The sequence below is a fragment of the Stegodyphus dumicola genome, chromosome 2 (genome assembly GCF_044657685.1).
Source record: "Stegodyphus dumicola isolate Sdum_Otavi_A_Nest chromosome 2, ASM4465768v1".
Lineage (NCBI taxonomy): Eukaryota > Metazoa > Arthropoda > Arachnida > Araneae > Eresidae > Stegodyphus > Stegodyphus dumicola.
Genome location: NC_140769.1, coordinates 174,119,923 through 174,140,133, shown reverse-complemented (window position 1 = coordinate 174,140,133; position 20,211 = coordinate 174,119,923). Strand labels below are relative to the sequence as shown.

At 30.4% G+C, this 20,211-nt stretch overlaps 1 protein-coding gene across 3 annotated transcripts in view; it reads right to left on the bottom strand.

Annotated features, from left to right (window-relative positions):
• Positions 1 to 20,211, bottom strand: part of LOC118189103 (uncharacterized) — a 142,359-nt gene that overhangs the window by 108,353 nt on the left and 13,795 nt on the right. For 2 of the 3 annotated variants that reach the window (XM_085810328.1, XM_085810329.1), the window contains exons 2-3: positions 15,374 to 15,440; positions 2,143 to 2,187 (exon numbers count right to left, since the gene is read on the bottom strand). In XM_085810328.1, coding sequence (XP_085666454.1) covers positions 2,143 to 2,187; positions 15,374 to 15,440 — 112 coding nt within the window. Of the gene's footprint in view, positions 1 to 2,142; positions 2,202 to 15,373; positions 15,441 to 20,211 lie in introns of all 3 variants that reach the window. The other variant, XM_085810330.1, reaches the window with a different exon arrangement.

Sequence of the window (20,211 nt, the reverse complement as noted above, 5' to 3'; positions counted from 1 at the left end):
TAAAATGTGTACAGTTATAGATATATTAAAGCTGAATTTTGAGGGCCGTGTGCTTAGTATCCTTATCCTGATAAAAAATATATTTGTTTCAGTACCTAAATTTCAGCCGGATAATTTTAAATTACATATATTTAAATAAAGGGCATGGTTCATCATGCCATAAATAAATCCTAAATAATCTAATCCTGATGCTGATATGCATCCTTTACAAGGAGACCACTTCCGCCATGTTTTACTGTTCCAAACAAGTTCTTGGGATTCATTTTCTCATTTGTTTTCCTTCACACATTTATATGCCCTTCGGAATACAAAATGATAAATTTGTTTTCATCTTTAATTAATAGATGTTACCAATACACTTCGGGCTTATTTACCATTATTTTTGCAAGGGAAAAAATAAGCATTGTATTTTTTGCACATTTGCACATACAAAAGATTTTCTTTGAGCAGAGCACCCATGCAAACCAACTAATCGGAGCACATGTCTAGAATTTTAAGGTAAATTTTAAGTAGAAACTTTTTCAATAAACTCTGTAGACATCTTTACAGCACTGAAACATGGATTTTTTACAAATTTTGTAACTATAAATCTCTGATCACATTCAGTTAACGTTTCTGGACAACCCTTCTCACTTTATTTTCGATCCGACTTTCTTCTTTAAAGCATTTTATCACATACCACAACAAAGAATTGGCAAAATTTACTAATGTAGAGACATCCCGGGACAATTTTCCAACTCTTATGATGGAAAATGGACATTTTTCGATTAATATTTGTTGTTTCATTACCATTACAAACCATTCTTAAATATAAGTAAAATATAACGAACCAAGCAAAGAATAAAGCCAAGCAAATTTTTCAGCCTCATCAAAGCGCAAAAACCGAAAAGTGACAGACGATAAATTTATTTTAAAAATTGTACGCAAATGCTTCTGTGTACATCTGCATTTACTTATATTCAATTTTAGAAAAACAAGATAAGTCAGTACTAAAAAAAAAAAAAAAAAAAAAACACCTTTATTCAAAATCACATGGAGATGATAGGGAAAAAAATACCGGGCTTTGTACTGGAATTCAGATCCGGGTTACAGTGCTTTTTCTACAAATTCTGAAAGTGTACGAACGGTTTTAGGAAATCATTGTAATTTGCTATTTATGTTATCTTTACTTCCATCAGTACTCAGAGAAATGATATATTGTAGAATGATAACAGTACTTTCTACAAGCGTTTACAGAAGTGCAGCACTTTGCAATAGGTGAATCAGGAAAACCCAGCATTCGAGTGGCTTTAAGCTTAAATCGGTAGATTTATATTCAATAAAAAAATCGAACAAAATAGTATTCAGTTTTTACGGAATTTATTTCATCATCTTTTATAAAGAAATTTGTTATTTCTTTAGATTTTATCAGGCCGATTTCTTTATGATCTTGATAAAACACGTGCTATTAACAGTCATCCCTTCCGCTATTTGCAACTAAGTAGTCTGCTGCACACACTGCGATGCGCATGATTCATGGACATTTGGAATGCTTTAAAGCATTAAAATTCTGTAGAAGATGATGAATCTTTGAATTTCCAGCTTCTTAGTTTGAGGTGGATTAATTCAGAAAAAAGCTTTCAGCTGAATCACAATTGACATGTGCTATAATCTTGCCGTAGTCTACAGGAATGAAGCGGAAGTGCTCCATTGCAGCGGATTAAATTACACATATTAATAGTTGAAATCCTCTGAACGATTGGCTACTCTTCAAAATCAGCAAACCACTTAATGCATGATACAGCGAGCATTCAGCCCAATGATCAGATGAATTAGTTGTGCTTTGCGTTACTTCTCATACTCTCTTTCTGTAAAATCAATTGCTTTTTCCGCATAGTTTCCGTTGCTCCCGGTTTTTTTAGGAACTTCCGTAGAAACTATGGATGATCCGTAGGAGTTGGACTATATGGTTATTTCTTAATTAGTCATTATTTGTTCCATAAAACGAATAATGAAACTCTAGAACGGTTTCGCTTTTCACTTTTCTTGAAAGGGAGAATATTCGGATTCAATTTTTAACTAAGGAAAGCATAAATTTAGATTTTTCATTTAAGCAAATATTCGTAAATTGTGAGATACTTATATTATTGTTAATTACTTTACCTGAAATCTTGTTCTTTGAAAAAGTAGCTGAACTTCTTTTGAAACCTAAAAATATTATGCTTTCGTCAAAATTAAAGTACATTCACAGAAATAATACATGCAACATATTGGAAAGTGTGAACAATTTATGCTAAAGTATTACTGAACATGAAATTAAAAGGAAGAATATGTATTAAACTGAAATTATTGAATTTAAATTGAAATTAACGAAAATTTTAAAATATCTGAAAAATCATCTTTATTAAATTTTTTATTAAATATCATGAAGGGCCAGTTTCGGCAAAAATGCAATCCACCTATCTTGATATTATAGATTTTACAAATTCTTTAACACTTTGCGAAATTATGCTTTGCTTTTCTGACAGTGCACTTTTCAGGTCCTGGACGATGATACAAGCATTTGGAATAAGCCTGCTATAAGAATTTATGTGGCGTTGGTCCTATTAAAAACTTGAAATTTCCTTCTGCAATACTGAATTTTAATTTTATGCCACCTGTTAAATTTAATTTCGTTTTGTTTTGTTATCTTGTATTTATCTATAGAATATTCTAGGTTAAAAATTAAAAATAAAAATTTACTTTCTTTAAATTAGAAATTTAAAAAAATTACTTTTACAGAAATATTTTTTTATTCTTTTGAAATCTATTATTAATTTATAATTTTTTACTTAACGAAAATTAGTGGCAAACTAGTAATTCGGTGCACTCCTAAGTGACGCCGCTGTAGCGGAATAGTACCGTATATGTTATTTATGCGGCGTGTTTTTATTAAAGATATTATAGCATGCAGAAAACAGAGTTCTAAATTTAACATAATTTTTAAAAATTAAAAAAAAATATAATTGCATAATAATACTAAAATAAAGTCTTCTTTCTACGCATATGAATTCAGAAAGTTATCAAAGAAATTTTTTATTTTTACTTAATTTTCCAAATTAGAGCGAGGTTATTCTAAATAAAACTTATTTAGGAACCCCCCCCCCCAAAAAAAAATTACCTCTATCCTCTCTTTAATGAAACATAATATAAAGCATTCAAAATTTCTTGCGAAATTTGTCCGTTTCCATGCGCCATAGACATAAGCTTACAGAAGAAATTTGCTAGTTGTCAAAGAGCAAACGGCATTTTGACAACTTTGAAAATTCGCATGTAAAGAACAATTTAATTAATCATTAATTGTAATGAATTTAATTGCCTATGACGTAAAATCCACGGACATACAAATACAATAGTTAAAATTAATTCTTATAAATTATATCCATATTTAATTTGAAATTTTAATTTTACTCCTCAAGAAAAATATCGCTAAATCTACTGATATGTTATTTCAGTATTGAAGTAAATATTTAAATCACTAATAACCATAGAGAAAATAACTTTTTATATATCTTTATGTGCTTTCTTAATTCTGATTTCTACAGAAAATAAAATTTAATAATATTTGAATTTCTGAGCCAATTAATTTTCAATCCTTTTTCGCAACTATATGCAAGTGGCGGACCGGATAGCCTGCATCTAATGTTTGATATTACACCTTTAAATATTCCCCAATTTGTTATTAGCATTGTCAGAAGAAAATGACAAGCAATTTCTTCATTTTAGTTCTTTGTTTATAGTGTTTATTTACACAGTAAAAAACATATTTCCCACTATTATCCGTGAATTCTAAAATAGAAATCGATGGAGTATGCGGTAATGAATCATAATCAAAGGATATAAAGTGGCTCCCAAACGCGTTTGTACACTTACAAATTTCAGTGAAATATTGCTTTACACATTTATAAAAATTAATATTTGTCAATCAAAATTTTTAATAATAATATCTATAAATTTCTCTTAGCAAAATACATTAAATATTTTATGAACATAATAAATGTGGGGGGGGGGAATTAATAATCAAAATGTAACGGAAAACTTACCTCACAAGAGTCTTCGTACACTTTAAGGAAATCTAAAAGTCATTAGTAAATAATGTATATTTTTGATAGTTAATATTTTGTACGATATATTGTAGCATTTAAGACAGCTATCAGATGTTTGAGTACGTACTGGTTTACTGGCTTTCCTTTTTTTTTTTTTTTTTTGTAATTATCTGAATAAATATTCCTCTAGGTTCCCATCATTACTGTTTTTAGTTCCGTTTTTATGTTGCAGCTTAGAAATCTAACCACTGATTCTCTCCAGATGCGTTCTATCGAGTTTTAATCTAGGAACTGAGATGTAATTTTCATAAAGTGCGGACAATTATAGATATACCAAAGTTGAACACTGAGGCCGTGCGCTTAGTATCCTTACCTGATTATTATCCTGCGCTTATTATCTTAAGAATATTTAAATAAAAAGCATGTTTCATTATGACATCAATAAATCCTAAATTATCTACTCCTGAGCATGATATGCACCCCACACAAGGACACCACTGCCGCCCTGTATTACTGTTCCAAACAAGTTCCTGGGATTCAGTTCATACTTTTTTTTTTTTTTTCTTCATACGATGAATTTATGGTTATTACTTAATTAGTTATTATTTGTTCCATAAAACGAATAATGAAGTTTTAGAATGCTTTCTTTTTTCACTTTTCTTGAAAGGGAGAATGTCTCCTTCGTTGGAACCGCTTTTTACGAAAACCTGCTCTATAACTAATTTTGTATAATTACCATCCAGATTTTGCAGAATACTCGATCTTCATTATATCTCTTTATTAAATTTACATTTTATATTCTATGTAATTGAAAAAATAAGCTTCGAATAGGATGAATATTTGCACATTCTACTGAATTGTTTAGATCTGGAGAATGTCTTTTACTTCCATATTTTTTATCTTATGTCTGCATAACCTGCATTTATTCCATTCGTCTTCCTATTACTGATAGAAATATTACATTTTGCGTGAGGGATTTGGAATACCGAAGTTCATATGAATGTTGAATAAAGAGAACAAATCCGGCATTCTATCGTAATTGACTAACACTCTGAATAATAAAATTTTAAGAAAACATCAGTTTCATTCACGTGAATAAAATACATTTTCCAAAAACGTCCAAAAAAATCTATCACAAGTGTCAACATAAAAGATCTACAAATATATTTTTAAGTATTTAAATAACTCATAAGCTGAAGATAAACCAAGAGAAAAAAGTATCCAGAATTCATTGGCATATACCAACAGCAGAGATAAAATAGTTTCCAATAGCAAAGAGAAAACAGTTTCGAAATGTCTAAACGTCTACTCTCAAAACGTTTGCGAAAAGACGATGACATCACAAAGACATAAATTTTATGGAATATGACATTATTTAAAAAATTTTCGTTCGAAATTTTAGTTCTGATATAGGAAAGTACACATTAAGTAATTAAATGTGGATATTCGTGTACATGTTTTTAAAAAACAAATATATAAATTTTTAGGAAAATTTTGCATATTTTTCTATTTTGGTAATAATATTTTTAAGTTAGGAAAATATTCTGTACTGAACATATGTGTCTACGAAATTCTTTGGAAAAAGTGGAAAGTAAATAATCATTTCGATACTTCGCTAGAAATCAAGTGTTATAGTTGAAAAACGCTTTAAAAATTAACCAAGAGGACAACAAAGTACATATATAAATTATTTTGCTAATCGGTTATGAACTTTTAAATAGGATATATCCAGAATCTTCAAAATTAATAATGAAACGATCAATTTAACCCTTGAAATTTTACTAAAGAAGTTTCTGTAATAGTAAAATGCTGGTTAAAATTGTGCTAACAGAAGGAAAAAATATGCTTTTTTTAGTATATAAACTTTTAAGAAAGAAATATATTTCACGAGAAAAACGTCTATGACAATGCAAGTCTGTCATCGTGGTGACTTAGAGAAAATATTCCAAGTCTGTATGAGCTGGGTTAAAAGTCTCTATTATCTACATACGAATACGTCAATGTCAGAGAAAATTAATCTATCCCCATAGAATACTAAGATAACAATTACATTTCTTTTCTTAACTTCTGGTTTAGCGTGATAGTGAAGTTAAATCTTCCAAACGTGTAACAAAATTATTAAATCGAATGATATAAGTATTTAGTAAAAATTTGTTCTCAAGACTTTACGAGGCACTGTAAACGATAAAAAAGGAAAATATTTGAAAATTCAATGATTTGCAGTGGCATTAAGGTAAAAAATGGTAATATTTAAACTGTTCTAAAGGTTACCAATAGGGTGTTTCACAAAAACGGTTTATGAAAACACGAACACATCACAGCCACTTACAAATAACTTCTGTCAAAACTGAAAATTCTACACTCAAAATTTACTTTGAATTCAGGAAAAGAAACATTAGGGGTTTCGAAATGAAGGTACTCATGTAAACTTTCCGGAATGAAATGTACAGTATTTCAGGAAATATTCATTTAACTTCTAACTTGTTCGTAATTTTGTTAAATCATATGTAATGAGCGTATGTGAGACACGAAAATGCATTCGTATGCGAAAAAATAACATTTAACTATCTGACAATGAATCAAATTTCATTTGAAATGTAATGGCATGAAAAGTAGTACAATATATCTGTATGGAAAATCTTGATGATAATTTCTGGTGTGTTTTTTTCGAATAAAAAATAGTTAAAGGCTCCTAGGTTAGTAATGAACTACTAAATTCGGTCAATTTTCATCGAAAACGCCGTAAGAAGTTCTCCGTACTGGTAAAATATTACTTAAATTCTCTAGCTTTGTGACTTCCCTCAGACATTGGCAAGACCAACGGCTGTCTGGTCAATACAAGATAACTATGTGTTTAATAGGTTACTTCAAAGCTATGAAAGAAATAACAGTTGGGTAAAATTATGGACATTTTCAAGAAACAAATGTTCTCTTATGTCCTTTTGTTATTATATTTATAAACAAAATGCAAAAATTTAGTAAATACATAGATAAAATGGTAAATTAACATGAAATGTTTACTTAAAGTCTATGTAAAGTTGGTGATCGTAATACATTTGAAAAATAGTTCATATACGGTGCATTAAAATTTTGCACCCCATCTATGAATTCATGAAATTCAGCCCAAAAAGTCATTTATCACGTTCGCTTGCTTGCAGTATATTCTCTTGTCGTTTTAATCTTTTTGCTTTTGAGTTGTAGTATTTCTTAATTTGAAGCTTTAAAACACAAAATCACTCTGATTTATCAACTTAGGTCTGAATGTAAAGTACAGTCAACCAAAATGGAAGATTTTAGCATAAGTAAATGTACTACAGACAAAATAAAATTAAAAATTCATCATTATTTTTCATGCTCTGTTCATGAAACTAGTCCTGACTTAAACCATTCGGAACATTTTCAGAAAAAATATTCGTTTCTTGTTCATGTTTTTGCATACTCAGATACTAATTTTGTTTGAAATATGGGATATTCTTATTCCCTTTTATATTTCACTGTTAAAGTCTGGCTTGGGAAAATTGTTTTCCTTGGAAATGGCATACTTGTCCTATATGTCTGTGACTGTTCTAATAAATTACAGTACTAACAAGTGTGAATAAAATCCCTAGTTATACAGGAATTATCTTGAATGTTTCCTTAATCTGAAATGCAAAATGTAACCCATGTGCAAAAATAAAGCAAGTTTATCTTAAAAAAGTTCTCCACGAATACATCTTTCTCTCGGTCCTTACATGCTTTTGTGTATTTTTCACTCAAGTTCATTGTGTACCTTTCTTTCATCTAATTTGTGAAGTATTCCTCTTTGAATACTAACATTTGAATTTGTTTAACTGATTTTAAAGTACATGTATATTTTGGTCAATGCGTGGGGAAATGAGGAACTGTGGCCCTGAGTGTTCTAAGCATTCCATACTGCATTTTTCTTAAGAGTACAGTTCAGTTAAAAGAGAAATGTGTTTCGTACTTTGTGAAAATTTTATTTACTTATTATGTGTCATGCTCATGATAAATAAAGATGTTATGCATGTGCGCAGGACTGCGTGGCTCCAATGTTTAATTAAAATAATGCTTTTCAAAAAAGTGTGGTCTTTCTTATATTAGAAATGCGTTAAAATTTTTAAAGTTGGTGACTATAGTAGATCATTATATGGACTTTGTCATTATTACTTATTTTGTATAATTATTTGTGTGTAATTTTATTTATTATCTATGAGAAGTTAAATGTCAGTCAAAAAAGCTGTAAAAGTTCATTAGTAAGCAATTTCAGTTTGAAATTTCTATCTTAAAATTATTTGTGTTAGGTCTTTTATGTTAATTACTATGTTAGATCATTATTTGGAACTCTACTCAGTATTTCGTGTAATGTATCATAACTATGTAGGAGTCATTTGTCAGGTATGATAAATTAAATTTCGTTCTCAAAAGGCTGTAAGAGTTCAGTGCTCAATAAATTATTGACAATGGGAAATATGAGTATTTTTCAGTTAAGTTACAATGAATACGTTAAAAATATTCCAAGTTAACAAATTTTTATATTCCAAATTGGTAAAAAGGCGATAAAGTTTCATTTCCATGGCTGAATATTAATTCCATGTGTATTATAGACTTTAAGTTCTCCTTCACAAAATGTGATTATAATTCAAATTTAAAATAATTCATTACAATGTGGATATTCTTCTCTGTAGTTAAAATATAATTCAATCTTCTGTACCTTGTTAAGAGAGTTAGGCTGTGATAAGTTCAAATAGAGTAGTGTTTATAAAGTTCTGCGGTAAATGGTGGAATCATATTAAAAATCCGAGTGACGCTTTCACATGAAGGAAAAATCAAGGTTCAGTGTATGTTTGGTGATTTAAGTAGGATGTGTGCAAGAAAATACAAGATATTTTCGTAAAATATTTCAAAGAGTTAGCAAAATTTGTGTTAGTAGTATAAATGAATCTTACTGAATGAAAGGGAGTGTTCTGAATATATATGTATAAATGTCTGTAGAGTAAAATAAGAAGAAATGAAGTACTATTGGTACGTATCTAAACTTAACTGGGTAGAAATGCTCCATGCATTGGTTTGAGTAGGCTTCATACCATGAAAATTTATTGCTCCTTATAAGATTTGTTTAAAGTCAGTAGGTCTTACAATAAAGAAACATGTGTAAGTCTGTATTTATTATGGGAAAAAGGAATCAGAAATACAGCATGAATATGTTTTATAAGTTAAATATAAGGGTAAATGTGTAAATGGAAAGTGTAAAAATTACATTTGTCAGACATAGTTTGGTGAATCCTTTGAATAAAAGTAAGACGTGTAAAAGGGAATCAACAAAGTTTTGTATAGTTGGCCAAAAAAGTTAATACAGGCATTAATAGTTAGTACAATGCATTAGAAGGAAAAGTTCTGAGTATCTCCAACTTAGTAGTAAAAAAAGTAAGAAATGTAGTATTCCAGTTAAACTATATAGAAAGAGCATTGTGTATATTGGCTTAATGTTACAGAAAATATTATCTAGTGAAGTTATATGCATGTAAATTCCAGCTTAAAATTTCAAAGACACAGAAATGTAGGTAAGTTTACTTTTGGAGAAATGGAAATGTAACATCGTATTGTATTTAAAACAAGGGAAAAAAGTTAAGGGTAAAATAAAAATGTAACAAAAAAACATTTGTGTAAACAAAAAACTCAAAAAAATTAAAATTATGAAACTAAATATTACTTTTGTAAAAAAAATTAAGTTAAAAATGTAGTAACAACTTTTTTAAAATTAAAAGCGGAAAGGAAAATTAAATTTGGAAAAATAAATATTTCTTTTGTAAAACCAAAAAAAGTTTAAACAAAAAATTAAAATAAAGTAAAGTAAAAATACAAAAAGGAATAAATTTTGGGAAAAAAAAAACTTTTGCAAAATAAAAAAGTGAAAAAGAAAAGTTCAATTCGTAAATAAAAATATTTCTTTTGTAAAACCAAAAAAAGTTTAAACAAAAAATTAAAATGAAGTAAAGTAAAAATACGAAAAGGAATAAATTTTGGGAAAAAAAAAACTTTTGCAAAATAAAAAAGTGAAAAAGAAAAGTTCAATTCGTAAATAAAAATATTACTTTTGTAAAACCAAAAAGAAAGTTAAACAAAAAATTAAAATAAAGTAAAAATACAAAAAGGAAAAAAATTTGAAAAAAAAAAACTTTTGCAAAATAAAAAAGTGAAAAGGAAAAATTCAATTCGTAAAAATAAATATTACTTTTGTAAAACCAAAAAGAAAATTAAATATAAAAAAAAAAAATAAACTTTGCAAGATAAAAAGTAAAAAGAAAATTTAAATTCACTTTTGTTGAAGTTAAAAATAAAATTTATGTTTGGGAAAGGGAAAAAAATAAAATAAAAATTAATAAATTAACTAATAACTTAAAAAAAGTAAGAATGAGATGAAAATTGAAAACAATTAAAAATATCTTAATAATAAAAAAATTAAACCGTGGGAAAATCTTACATTTAAAACAGCAATGAATAAAGTAATGATTAAGAAGCCAAAAGAAATCCTAGCCGTCGTGTAAAAACAAATGGGTGACGCGGTTTTCATGTCAAAGCGCATGCGCAGACTTTCAGCCTTATGTCATCAATGGTGCAAAAACTCAAAGAAACAAAGAGAGTTTCAAATAACAAGTCTGATAAGAGGACAGGGTAGCCGAGCGGTAAAGCGCTAGACTCCCATCCCAGAGATAGCGAGTTCGAATCCCAGCTGTGGAGTTACTTTTAAAATTCAGGGAAAATAATATTAATTTCCACAAAAATTCATTAAAGGTAATAAGTAAAATAATGATGTACTAAATAGTTAATAATTAAAAAGTTAAAATTAATGACGTATTAAAAATTAATCAAATAACAAAATAATATTAATCACATGTCAAATAATTAAAAATAATAAATTAAAAGTGATGTCATTCCAAACACGTGGTTAAGAGCTCATTGCCATAAACATAAAAAATAGTGTCGTTGCCACAAAAAATAAAAACTTTGAAAACATAAAATCGTTGCCACAGAATCAAAACGAAAGTTTGATGATGTCATTCCATCACGTGATACAAGATGGCGCTGGTGTCGTCACTTCCGGAGAAATCCAAGATGTCGGAGGTCACGCTTTTCTGTGACGTCACTTCCGGTTGTCACGTGATCCAAGATGGCGGAGGCGGCACATCAAAGGAACGCCCCATTGTGACATCTATTGTTCTCTTACGTCATCTATTGTTATATTACGTCATGGCGGCATCCTTTGACCGCACGGTTACCCCCGGTTACTACTCATGTATTATTTCTGTGAATGTACTTTAATTTTGACGAAAGCATAATATTTTTAGGTATCAGAAGTCCAGCTACTTTTTCAAAGAACATGATTTCAAGACCTTTGATAAAACTTCAATAACCGCACTTGAATGAGATTTCAAACCACATGTGAGGCTGAATACGGGTCCCGTTGATCCAAAGGTCTTCACCTCGATGGGTCCATTTTCGATTCTTGAACCTTAAGCAACGTTGTCACTGCCACCAGATCAAAGCGCATCCAGATAAGCAATTCAGGCTATATCTGGACTCCGCCGTCTCATTTCTCATGCCTCCTATAAACATAATAATAACACTATTTTAAACAGACTCTCTGAAATCTGAAGCGTTTGAAATCAAAAATATTGGTTTCTCGCGCATTAAGTTAATCCTCGCGATGTAGTATTTGGAAACCAGGCAGCAGGATAAATTTACGAGTTCTTGTGACAGCATGAATAAAACGAATTCTCCTATAATATGGTTTCGTAGTTTCTTGAATCCGAAGATGGAGGTGGTAAAAATACCCTTTTGGATGCAACTATTGATTTTGGCCAATCTTTGGTAGTTTGTCTACTAACCAATTCCCAGGGCAAAAAAAAAGTTTCTCAGTTCCTGACATCATATTGTGGGATACTGGCGACCTCCGTTTGTGTTTGCGTCAATTGGCGTCTAAAGGCTCGTTTCCACTACTGCGTACGAACGCGTTGCGTCAATTGAAGACACGCCTACGGCATCCGTACAAGCGTTTCCACTGCTGCGTATCCGTAAAATATTTTCATTTTCCGCCGCTAGGTGTCACTGTAATATTTTGGCGCCAAACAAGCAGTTCGCGAGTTACGACGCTGAACATCTGAATTTTTCCCGCTTTGTTTTGGATTTGATATGGATCCTGACGTAAAATGCAGAAAAGTTTTGTTTATTAAATTTCATGTTATTGGAAATTTTTATTTCTGCTTATGAATTGCGAAAGTAAAGTACGCTAGCAATTTTTACATAAGTAAAGTTATAATGCATATTATGAACATCACTAATTCCATAGAAGCTTGAGTAAATTAAAAAAAAAAAAAAATTGTGTTTCTAGAAGCCTTAAATATTATGAAATAATATATATATTATTAAAACTAAAATGTACTGTTAGTGAAAAAGTAAACAAATAAATAAATAAAATAAAAAAGTTAAAGGAATTAAAAAATAGTTGGTACTTTAAAAGTACAGAGCAACTGTAAAGAAAGGTTCACAAAATTTACGCAAAATTTGCTATGCTTGTATACCGCTGACTTCAGGGTCATAGCTGGATAATTTATTAGAAATCTCGTTTGTTTTAAAATGCACTATGGACAGTTATATTTTATGCATAATCCATAAAATATTATTTTTAATTTAAACATTTTTAATTCATATCTCTTTTTATAAAAGTTATAAAAATAAGATTTTTCTCTTTATATATACACACATTAGATAAAGAAAATGGAAATATTTAATTAATTGATTCCTGCGCTTCTGCTGGAGAGGACTGAATTTAAAAGCAATTATTATAGTAATTTTTTGTTAAAAAAATGTTTAGGGCATGTCTCATGTTAATTGGAATGAAAGTTTAGAGTCGTAAACATCCCAAAATCTGAGCAGATGTATATACATTCACATAAAAGTGAAACGAATATATATATATATATATCTGCAGGGTTTCAAAATAAATTAAATTTAAATAATTCTCTTGCGCCATTGCTGCAAGGAATGAAATTTGAATTTAACAAACATTTTCTATTTGTAAAAAGCAAATTAAAAGTTAATTAAATTTAAATGAAATTTAATGCAAACAAATAAAGGATTAATTATTGCTGCGAACTAATATACAATATCATTTAAATTCTGAGAGCATATGTAAATCAAGTGCAAGTATCAAAATCCATGAATAAATATAATTCCAAAAATTTATTTATCTTATTATTCACTTATGCATTTTTATAAATTTTTTAGGATTAAATCTATCCTATTATTCATTTATGCATTTTTATAATTTTTGTAGGATTAATAATCTATCCCATTATTCACTTATGCATTTTTATAAATTTTTTGGGATTAATAAATTTTTGGAATTATATATTTATTATCAAATTTAATTTATAATTAACGTTTTTAGTTTTTACCTGTTTCAAAAGAAAAAAATAGCAAATCTTTTAATCCTATCTAATTTGCTATAGCAGTTTGATATAGTCAGACATTCATTTTCATTAAAGCTAAATGAGTATGCAGAACTAAAAAATGATTATCAGAACAAATTTTGCTATTTCATGGATTTGGAATTATAATTTTTGCCGCTGATTTTCTTGAACTGAATTTCCTGAACGAACAAGTACTGTAGTTGCAGTTATCTTGTTTTTCTTATCTTTTTTTAACTAAATTCAGCTGATTGCTGTCTTTTTCAGCACGCAGATTTCTCGCTATAATGTTAGTTCAGAAATAAGCATTTTTTAGCAAAACATTCTTTCCCTATTAGCGAGCGTTCATCGCTACTTCTGCCGCCATTAATTTTTAGTCACTGCACCTGATTGCTCCTTTTTTACCACGTGACCTCAACGCATCCGCAGACATACGGATAGAAGTTGAACATTGTTGAACTCCATCCGTATGTCATCCGTCACTGCACACCGACCGGATTGCAGATGCCAATCAAAGTGAATCCGCTCGCGGGCCTTAACAGTTAACCCACCATTTTTGTTCCGCATCTAAATAGTTCGTTTCGAAATTGTATCTAATGAATAATGATCCCGCTCAGAAGTCTCAAACACTACAGACCTCTATTCCATCATGCATTCCTTGCACAGTATTAATTGGCCTATTTCATGCGCTCACCGTAGATTTAATTTTGAGTTCAAATGCAGATAATTAATGGAAATAAATTGTAATGCCCATAACCCGAGAAGGAGAAGGAAAAGCCTAGCCAGCGGAATAATTAGTCCGAAGGAGCAGGTGGTCCGTTGGACGGAAGTAGAAAGGACGAACAAGAAGACGAGGGGGGCGAAGAGGACTTTGCACCCTGGTTGTCGGACGGGACGGGCAGAGTATTTTTGGGCGGATGAGAGTCGCCATTTTCTTTCGTGATGCAGAGATTGTTTTTCTCATCCGGCGGAGACCATGCCGGACTTACCTGTTCATGCTTGTACATTTATGTATAATAATTAAGAATTGTTTACTTATTAAAGTTATTGTTAAACAAACAAAAAAAATGGGTGTCATCTATGCGTCGATCGACGGTGACATGTGTGAAGCAACTGAACCCTACGCTACGGTATAATACAACGATGCTTATCTGTCTCGGCAGGACTACCACAGTCAACTACATAAATAAACTACTAATACGTTGCTTGAAAATTTTAATCTTTGATCACATTTTTTTTAGATTATCCTTTAATTTTGACGAACTGTATACTAATTTAAATAATTCATAAATTCGAGTATTCTTATGGCAAGGAATACTTATATAATTTTTTAATTATTGTTTTTTCGGTATCGTTCTTGAAAAATGCAAGTGTCAAAAATAATTTTGGACAATGATATTTAATTTCCCAAAGGTATTATCCAGTAATTTAAGCTAGAAACTTAAATTTAGATTATAGAACATCTTAAGTGTTTCTAAACATTAAAAAAAAAAAAAAAAAAAAAAAAAAAAATCAATGAATAAAGAAATCTTTAAACAGAAATTTAACGGGGAAACAGGAATAAAGAAAAACCATGAATAATTATTATCTGCTGTTTGAGAGTAGCTTGCCTTGTACATTTACAGTAGGAGTCCCAAAACTGTGACACACATGGAAAATAATAATAATGACTTAACAGTGGGTACTTAATTGCAGATATGCAATTGTAATTCTGTGAAAAGCTGAAACTGATTTTTGGTGTTATAATGCTATTTATAAAAATTCTATTCTTTCATCTACAACTGCTTTATAATATAGAATCCTTTTCGGTGATAAAAGCTATCATAAAATTGTTAATCTTACTTTTGCAGAGGGCTGCGGCGAAGAATAATGCCAGTAGCAATGCTGAAAGGTGTCTTGAGCAATTCATCTGGAAAAAAAAAAAAAAATAATGAAACTCTGTAAAGAACTTTCGTGCTTTCCTATTTACATTCTATCTCCCACTAAAGAGAATTTTAAAAGTAAATTATTTTACATTCTACGAAATAAATCTCCTCTTATGCAATAGAGAAACCTTCGTGTCTGACTTTTATTCAAAATCTTATAATTAATTAAATTATAAGATTTTGAATAAATCAAATTTAATTTCCTTTTATTCTTAATTAAAAAATTATACCCGCATGCTTCTATTCAATATGGTTTGATTTATAGAGGATTTTTAATTACTATAATTTTAAAAATTTATGCACGCAAAACAGTCCTATTGCGTATTTGTAAACTTCGCTCGCATTCCTCTACTTTAATCATTAAGAACAAGATTTGAGAAAAGCATTAATTATCTTTTGTCAACAGACGGCGCTGGTTATCACACTGAATTTCTAATGTCAGGATTTAGAGTATGTTGTACTTCGTTATATTATTGTCTGAAGCTATCGTGAAATTCATGCCAAAGAAACAGAAGCATAACAGCTGAGACGGTCAAGCAAAGTTGCTGTCCTTAGTTAAAACCACACAAATCGTGATAATGAGACTACAGAACAGGTTCGAGACCCGGAGAAAGCATGGATGTTTTGTAAGTGTATAGTGGTCTTTGCCACAAGAGGGCAGTCCAAACACACTTTTACCCGGCTATTTATTTTGCATCCGCTTACAGGATTATTTGCATTTTATTTACTTTTGGCATTTTTTTGTTTTTTGTTCTTAGTATCGAGATCGTTAGGCAGAAAATAGCAGGTCTAAATGCCGACTTAGAAGGCATTAAAACAAGCAAGGAAGGCTAATTGAGAACGAAACTCTTAGTTCTGTGTAGTAAAGATGTGATCAAATTAACTATCCATGTTAGTAACCTGACAGATTTCAGTGCTGCTATCGGGCAGGAAGGTATCGCATTCAATGCAGAGTGTAAGCTTCTACCCAAACCTAATATTACAAAATTAGATTCAAAAGACCTTAAATCCAAAATTATAAATATATAGACAAACTTGAAATAAGAAATATACATTCCACTACAGCAAATTTCTAATGATGTACCGGATACAAAAGAATCCCGTATTTCGGATTTTTATGAATTTGATTCAGTTATTAATATATTTATTAAATAATATTTATAAGTTTTCTCGAATCTGTTAAAAAAACTGCCAGTGGCCGTCTGGCTAATGGTACTGATTACTGATAGTTAGACTCGCACTTAACCCAGGCGAATGGAATGAATGCATGGTTGAAATTCGCAGTTTCCTTATATCTAATGTAAATATGAGGCAGTTTTATGTAGAAGTTGATCAGTTTCGACACAGAAGTTTTATCTTACATTCACAAGAAAACTGTCAAAATAATTGCAGTTTCCATCGAATGTTAATAGTTCTCTCAGCTCTTCGGCTTCATGCGATAAAATCCTACAATCTAAATTTGGATCAAAATATAGTTTCATATAAAAAATTAGTCATCATAGTTGGCATCAGAGTTTGAGCATATTTATGAATACATGGTTGCGATTAATATTGAGTGCTAAGAACATTATCTAAAGGATAACGTAATTAAAATTGAAATCAAATCTTATTGAATACAAATCTTATCTAATCTGCCAACCCAGTGACGCAGGTTTTCAAGAGGCAGAACGCTTGCCTCACAAGTTGAAACCTCACCTTTAATACACCCGAATTAGTATGCATTCTGCTCTGAAAACGGAAGTAAGAAGTGACGATAGAGATCCAAAACATAAAATAACTGGTTAATATAAATCAGTGACTCTTAACCGGGGGTGTGGGAATGTATTTTTGGGGTTTACAGAAGAAGCCCCTACCTAACCATAAAAAGTATTAAATATCATTTATTAAATTTCTTATAATAAAATATTCGAAATCAGCAACAGTGTCCCCAATATTGAAGCTCATAAAAATTGGTAGCACCTAGCTCACTTCTCGGCAAAAGACACAGGAAAGAGCCGGTGCCGATGGGCGTATACACTACGCTACGAAAAGGCATAAACGCTACAAACGAACGCGAACAGGCAGCTAGGTGAAGGAGAAAAGAAAAAAACTTTGTGGGAATACAAGCGGAGAACGTTATGCCAGCTTGCGCACGTGCTGAGTTCAATATGTGCTACTCCAATGGAATCTACGGATTCGCAGATTTGTATCTGCATCTACTGCGCCTGTGCTAGGTTGAGGCAAGTTGAGTCAAATATTGTGTCTGCGACATGTGTACTGTGTATTCTGACTTGTCCAGAAACCTCTTGAGACTAATACATTCTTAATTGCCCGTTCAAGCCGAATAGGATTCAATTATATTACAAACGTAAGAACATTATATATATTATATTACATTATTTCTAAATAATAAAATCGATTATAACGAACCCCACTATGTCAAAAAAAAAAAAAAAAAAAAAAGACAATGGAACGATAAGTATGACGGTTATGGATTTACCTGCACAACCGAGAAAGATGGTACGCAACGACTGCAATGCATCTTGTGTTACAAGATATTTTCAAACAGCAATCTCAAACCGTCAAAGTTATTAGAGCATTTCAACAATTTGCATGGTGACGAAAAAGCGAATAGCATGAATAGCTTGAAGCCAAGGAAGGCTCAGTTTGATACCAGTGGAACTATCCTAAAATTGTGCGGTCCAGCAATTCAAAAACCTTTATTAGAAGCGTCATATAAAGTGGCATATTTATATGCAAAAGAAAAAAAAAAGGAAACCTCACACGATCGCTGAAGAGTTGATTAAACCTTCTGCTTTAATTGTAGCTAAAACAGTTTTAGATTCGGAACCACATAAAAAAATCCAACAGATTCCATTATCGAATGATTTTATACGATCGCGAATACAAGATCTCAGTGAATATATTTTAATGCAAGTAATTGAAGGCATAAAACTCAGTCCACTAAAAATAAGCCTGCAACTGGATGAGTCAACTGATGTTGATAATTGTAGCCAACTTTTGGTATTTGTCAGGTATGTGAAGGAAAAAGAGGTAATAGAAGAATTTGTATTTTGTGAGCCACTGGAGGTGAGAGGAATTGATGTTTTCAATCGCATCAAAGATTTTTTTTACTAAATATCAATTACCAAGGAATGTGATTGGCCCAATATGCACTGATGGAGCCCTAGCAATGTTAGGCAAAAATTCAGGATTTTTTTCACACATGAAAAGAGAATTACCGGAAGTTATAATAACGTATTGCATGTTGCATCGTCATGCATTTGCGTCGAAAGCATTGCCAGAAAGTTTAAAACAACATCTAACTACAGCAGTAAATGTAGTAAAATACATCCTACATACAAAGAGTTGAAAGATTTAAAGATTTTTTATTTATGATTAAAAAATATATATTTAAAATGCAATCGAAATTTTGCTATTTGTAAGTTTCAGCATTGTCACAGAAGGAATGAAATTTGGACCAAGTATTAGTTAAAATAGATATTATTAATTGCAGTTTAATGAATCTGGATTGAAATTCAGCTGATAATCAATGATTTGTGAATAAACTGCATAATAATTAGGTAAATTTTAAAACCAATTTATTTGAAAATAAAAGGCTTATAGTAAAGAAAACGTCTAAAGTTTGTAATTCTGAAATTTTCTTTAAACTATTTTGTAAATATGAAATGTGCATTTCTCTCCAAATTTCCATGATAGAATTACATTATCATATTTTAAATAAAATTTATTCTATTTAAACAAAATTATTTGAATTATTAATAGAGCGGAATTCTTTGTTCACTGGCTTTCTTCTAATTTATAATATGATGTATTCTCATTATTTTCCTATTAAAATGCTTATCAATATTCGGTAACATTTTGCTCATTTTTACAAGATGAAAACAAGAAGAATTTTTAAAGACTTATTTGATTACTTTCTTCATTAGTGTCGATCGTCAATAAATGAAAACGTAATTACATATATATACTCAACGAGCACGGATAATTTTCAAAATCTAACCAAAATATTTATCATTATATTCACTCGTAAAACGTCGAACAAAATTCACGCTTTCTGCACCCCTGGTCTCAGAAATGAGTTGTCAACCTTTCTTTTGCCATTACCTGAGTAGCTGTGTTATCTGAGTATTCCCTCTTTTGTTTAGCCTCAACACTGGCCTTTTTGCTATTTTGCAAATGGTCTTTCTTCTGCTTACATCTATCCGTTACTGAAATCCATTCAAGGAGAGAAGCTAAAAAGATGGCAGTACAGTAACCAATGGAAAATTAACAGATTCGTTTAAATAGGTAATATTTAATTTTCTTTTAGTTTACTTCTTAGACGAAAGGAATTCTAATCGAATAGAAAATTGTAAGCGCAGGTGTTTCTGGAGACTAAAAGAATAGATTTTGAGGTTGACCAATGCGAAAGAAAACAAGTGATGGAAATTTCCCTTTTCTCCTCCAACAACTGATTGTGGGCAAATAAACTGACAAGTAAACGGTTTTTACCTCTCAGTTTCGTTTCATTTATAGTTAATTGAAATTTAATACGTACAATCATTCCCAAAGATATTCTGTTACATGAAGAGACTACTTTATTGTTTTGAGTTGCTTTTGCTGCACTTAATGATTAGTGTCAAGTTAAAAAAATGACTTCTTTATTTTAAATAAGTTTTAGAACGAGAATTAGTTTAAATAATTTCGTTTATTGTTCGGCTTATTGTAAATAAGTTGTAGAACTCGGGGAAAAAAACTGAAGAAGTTTAAAAG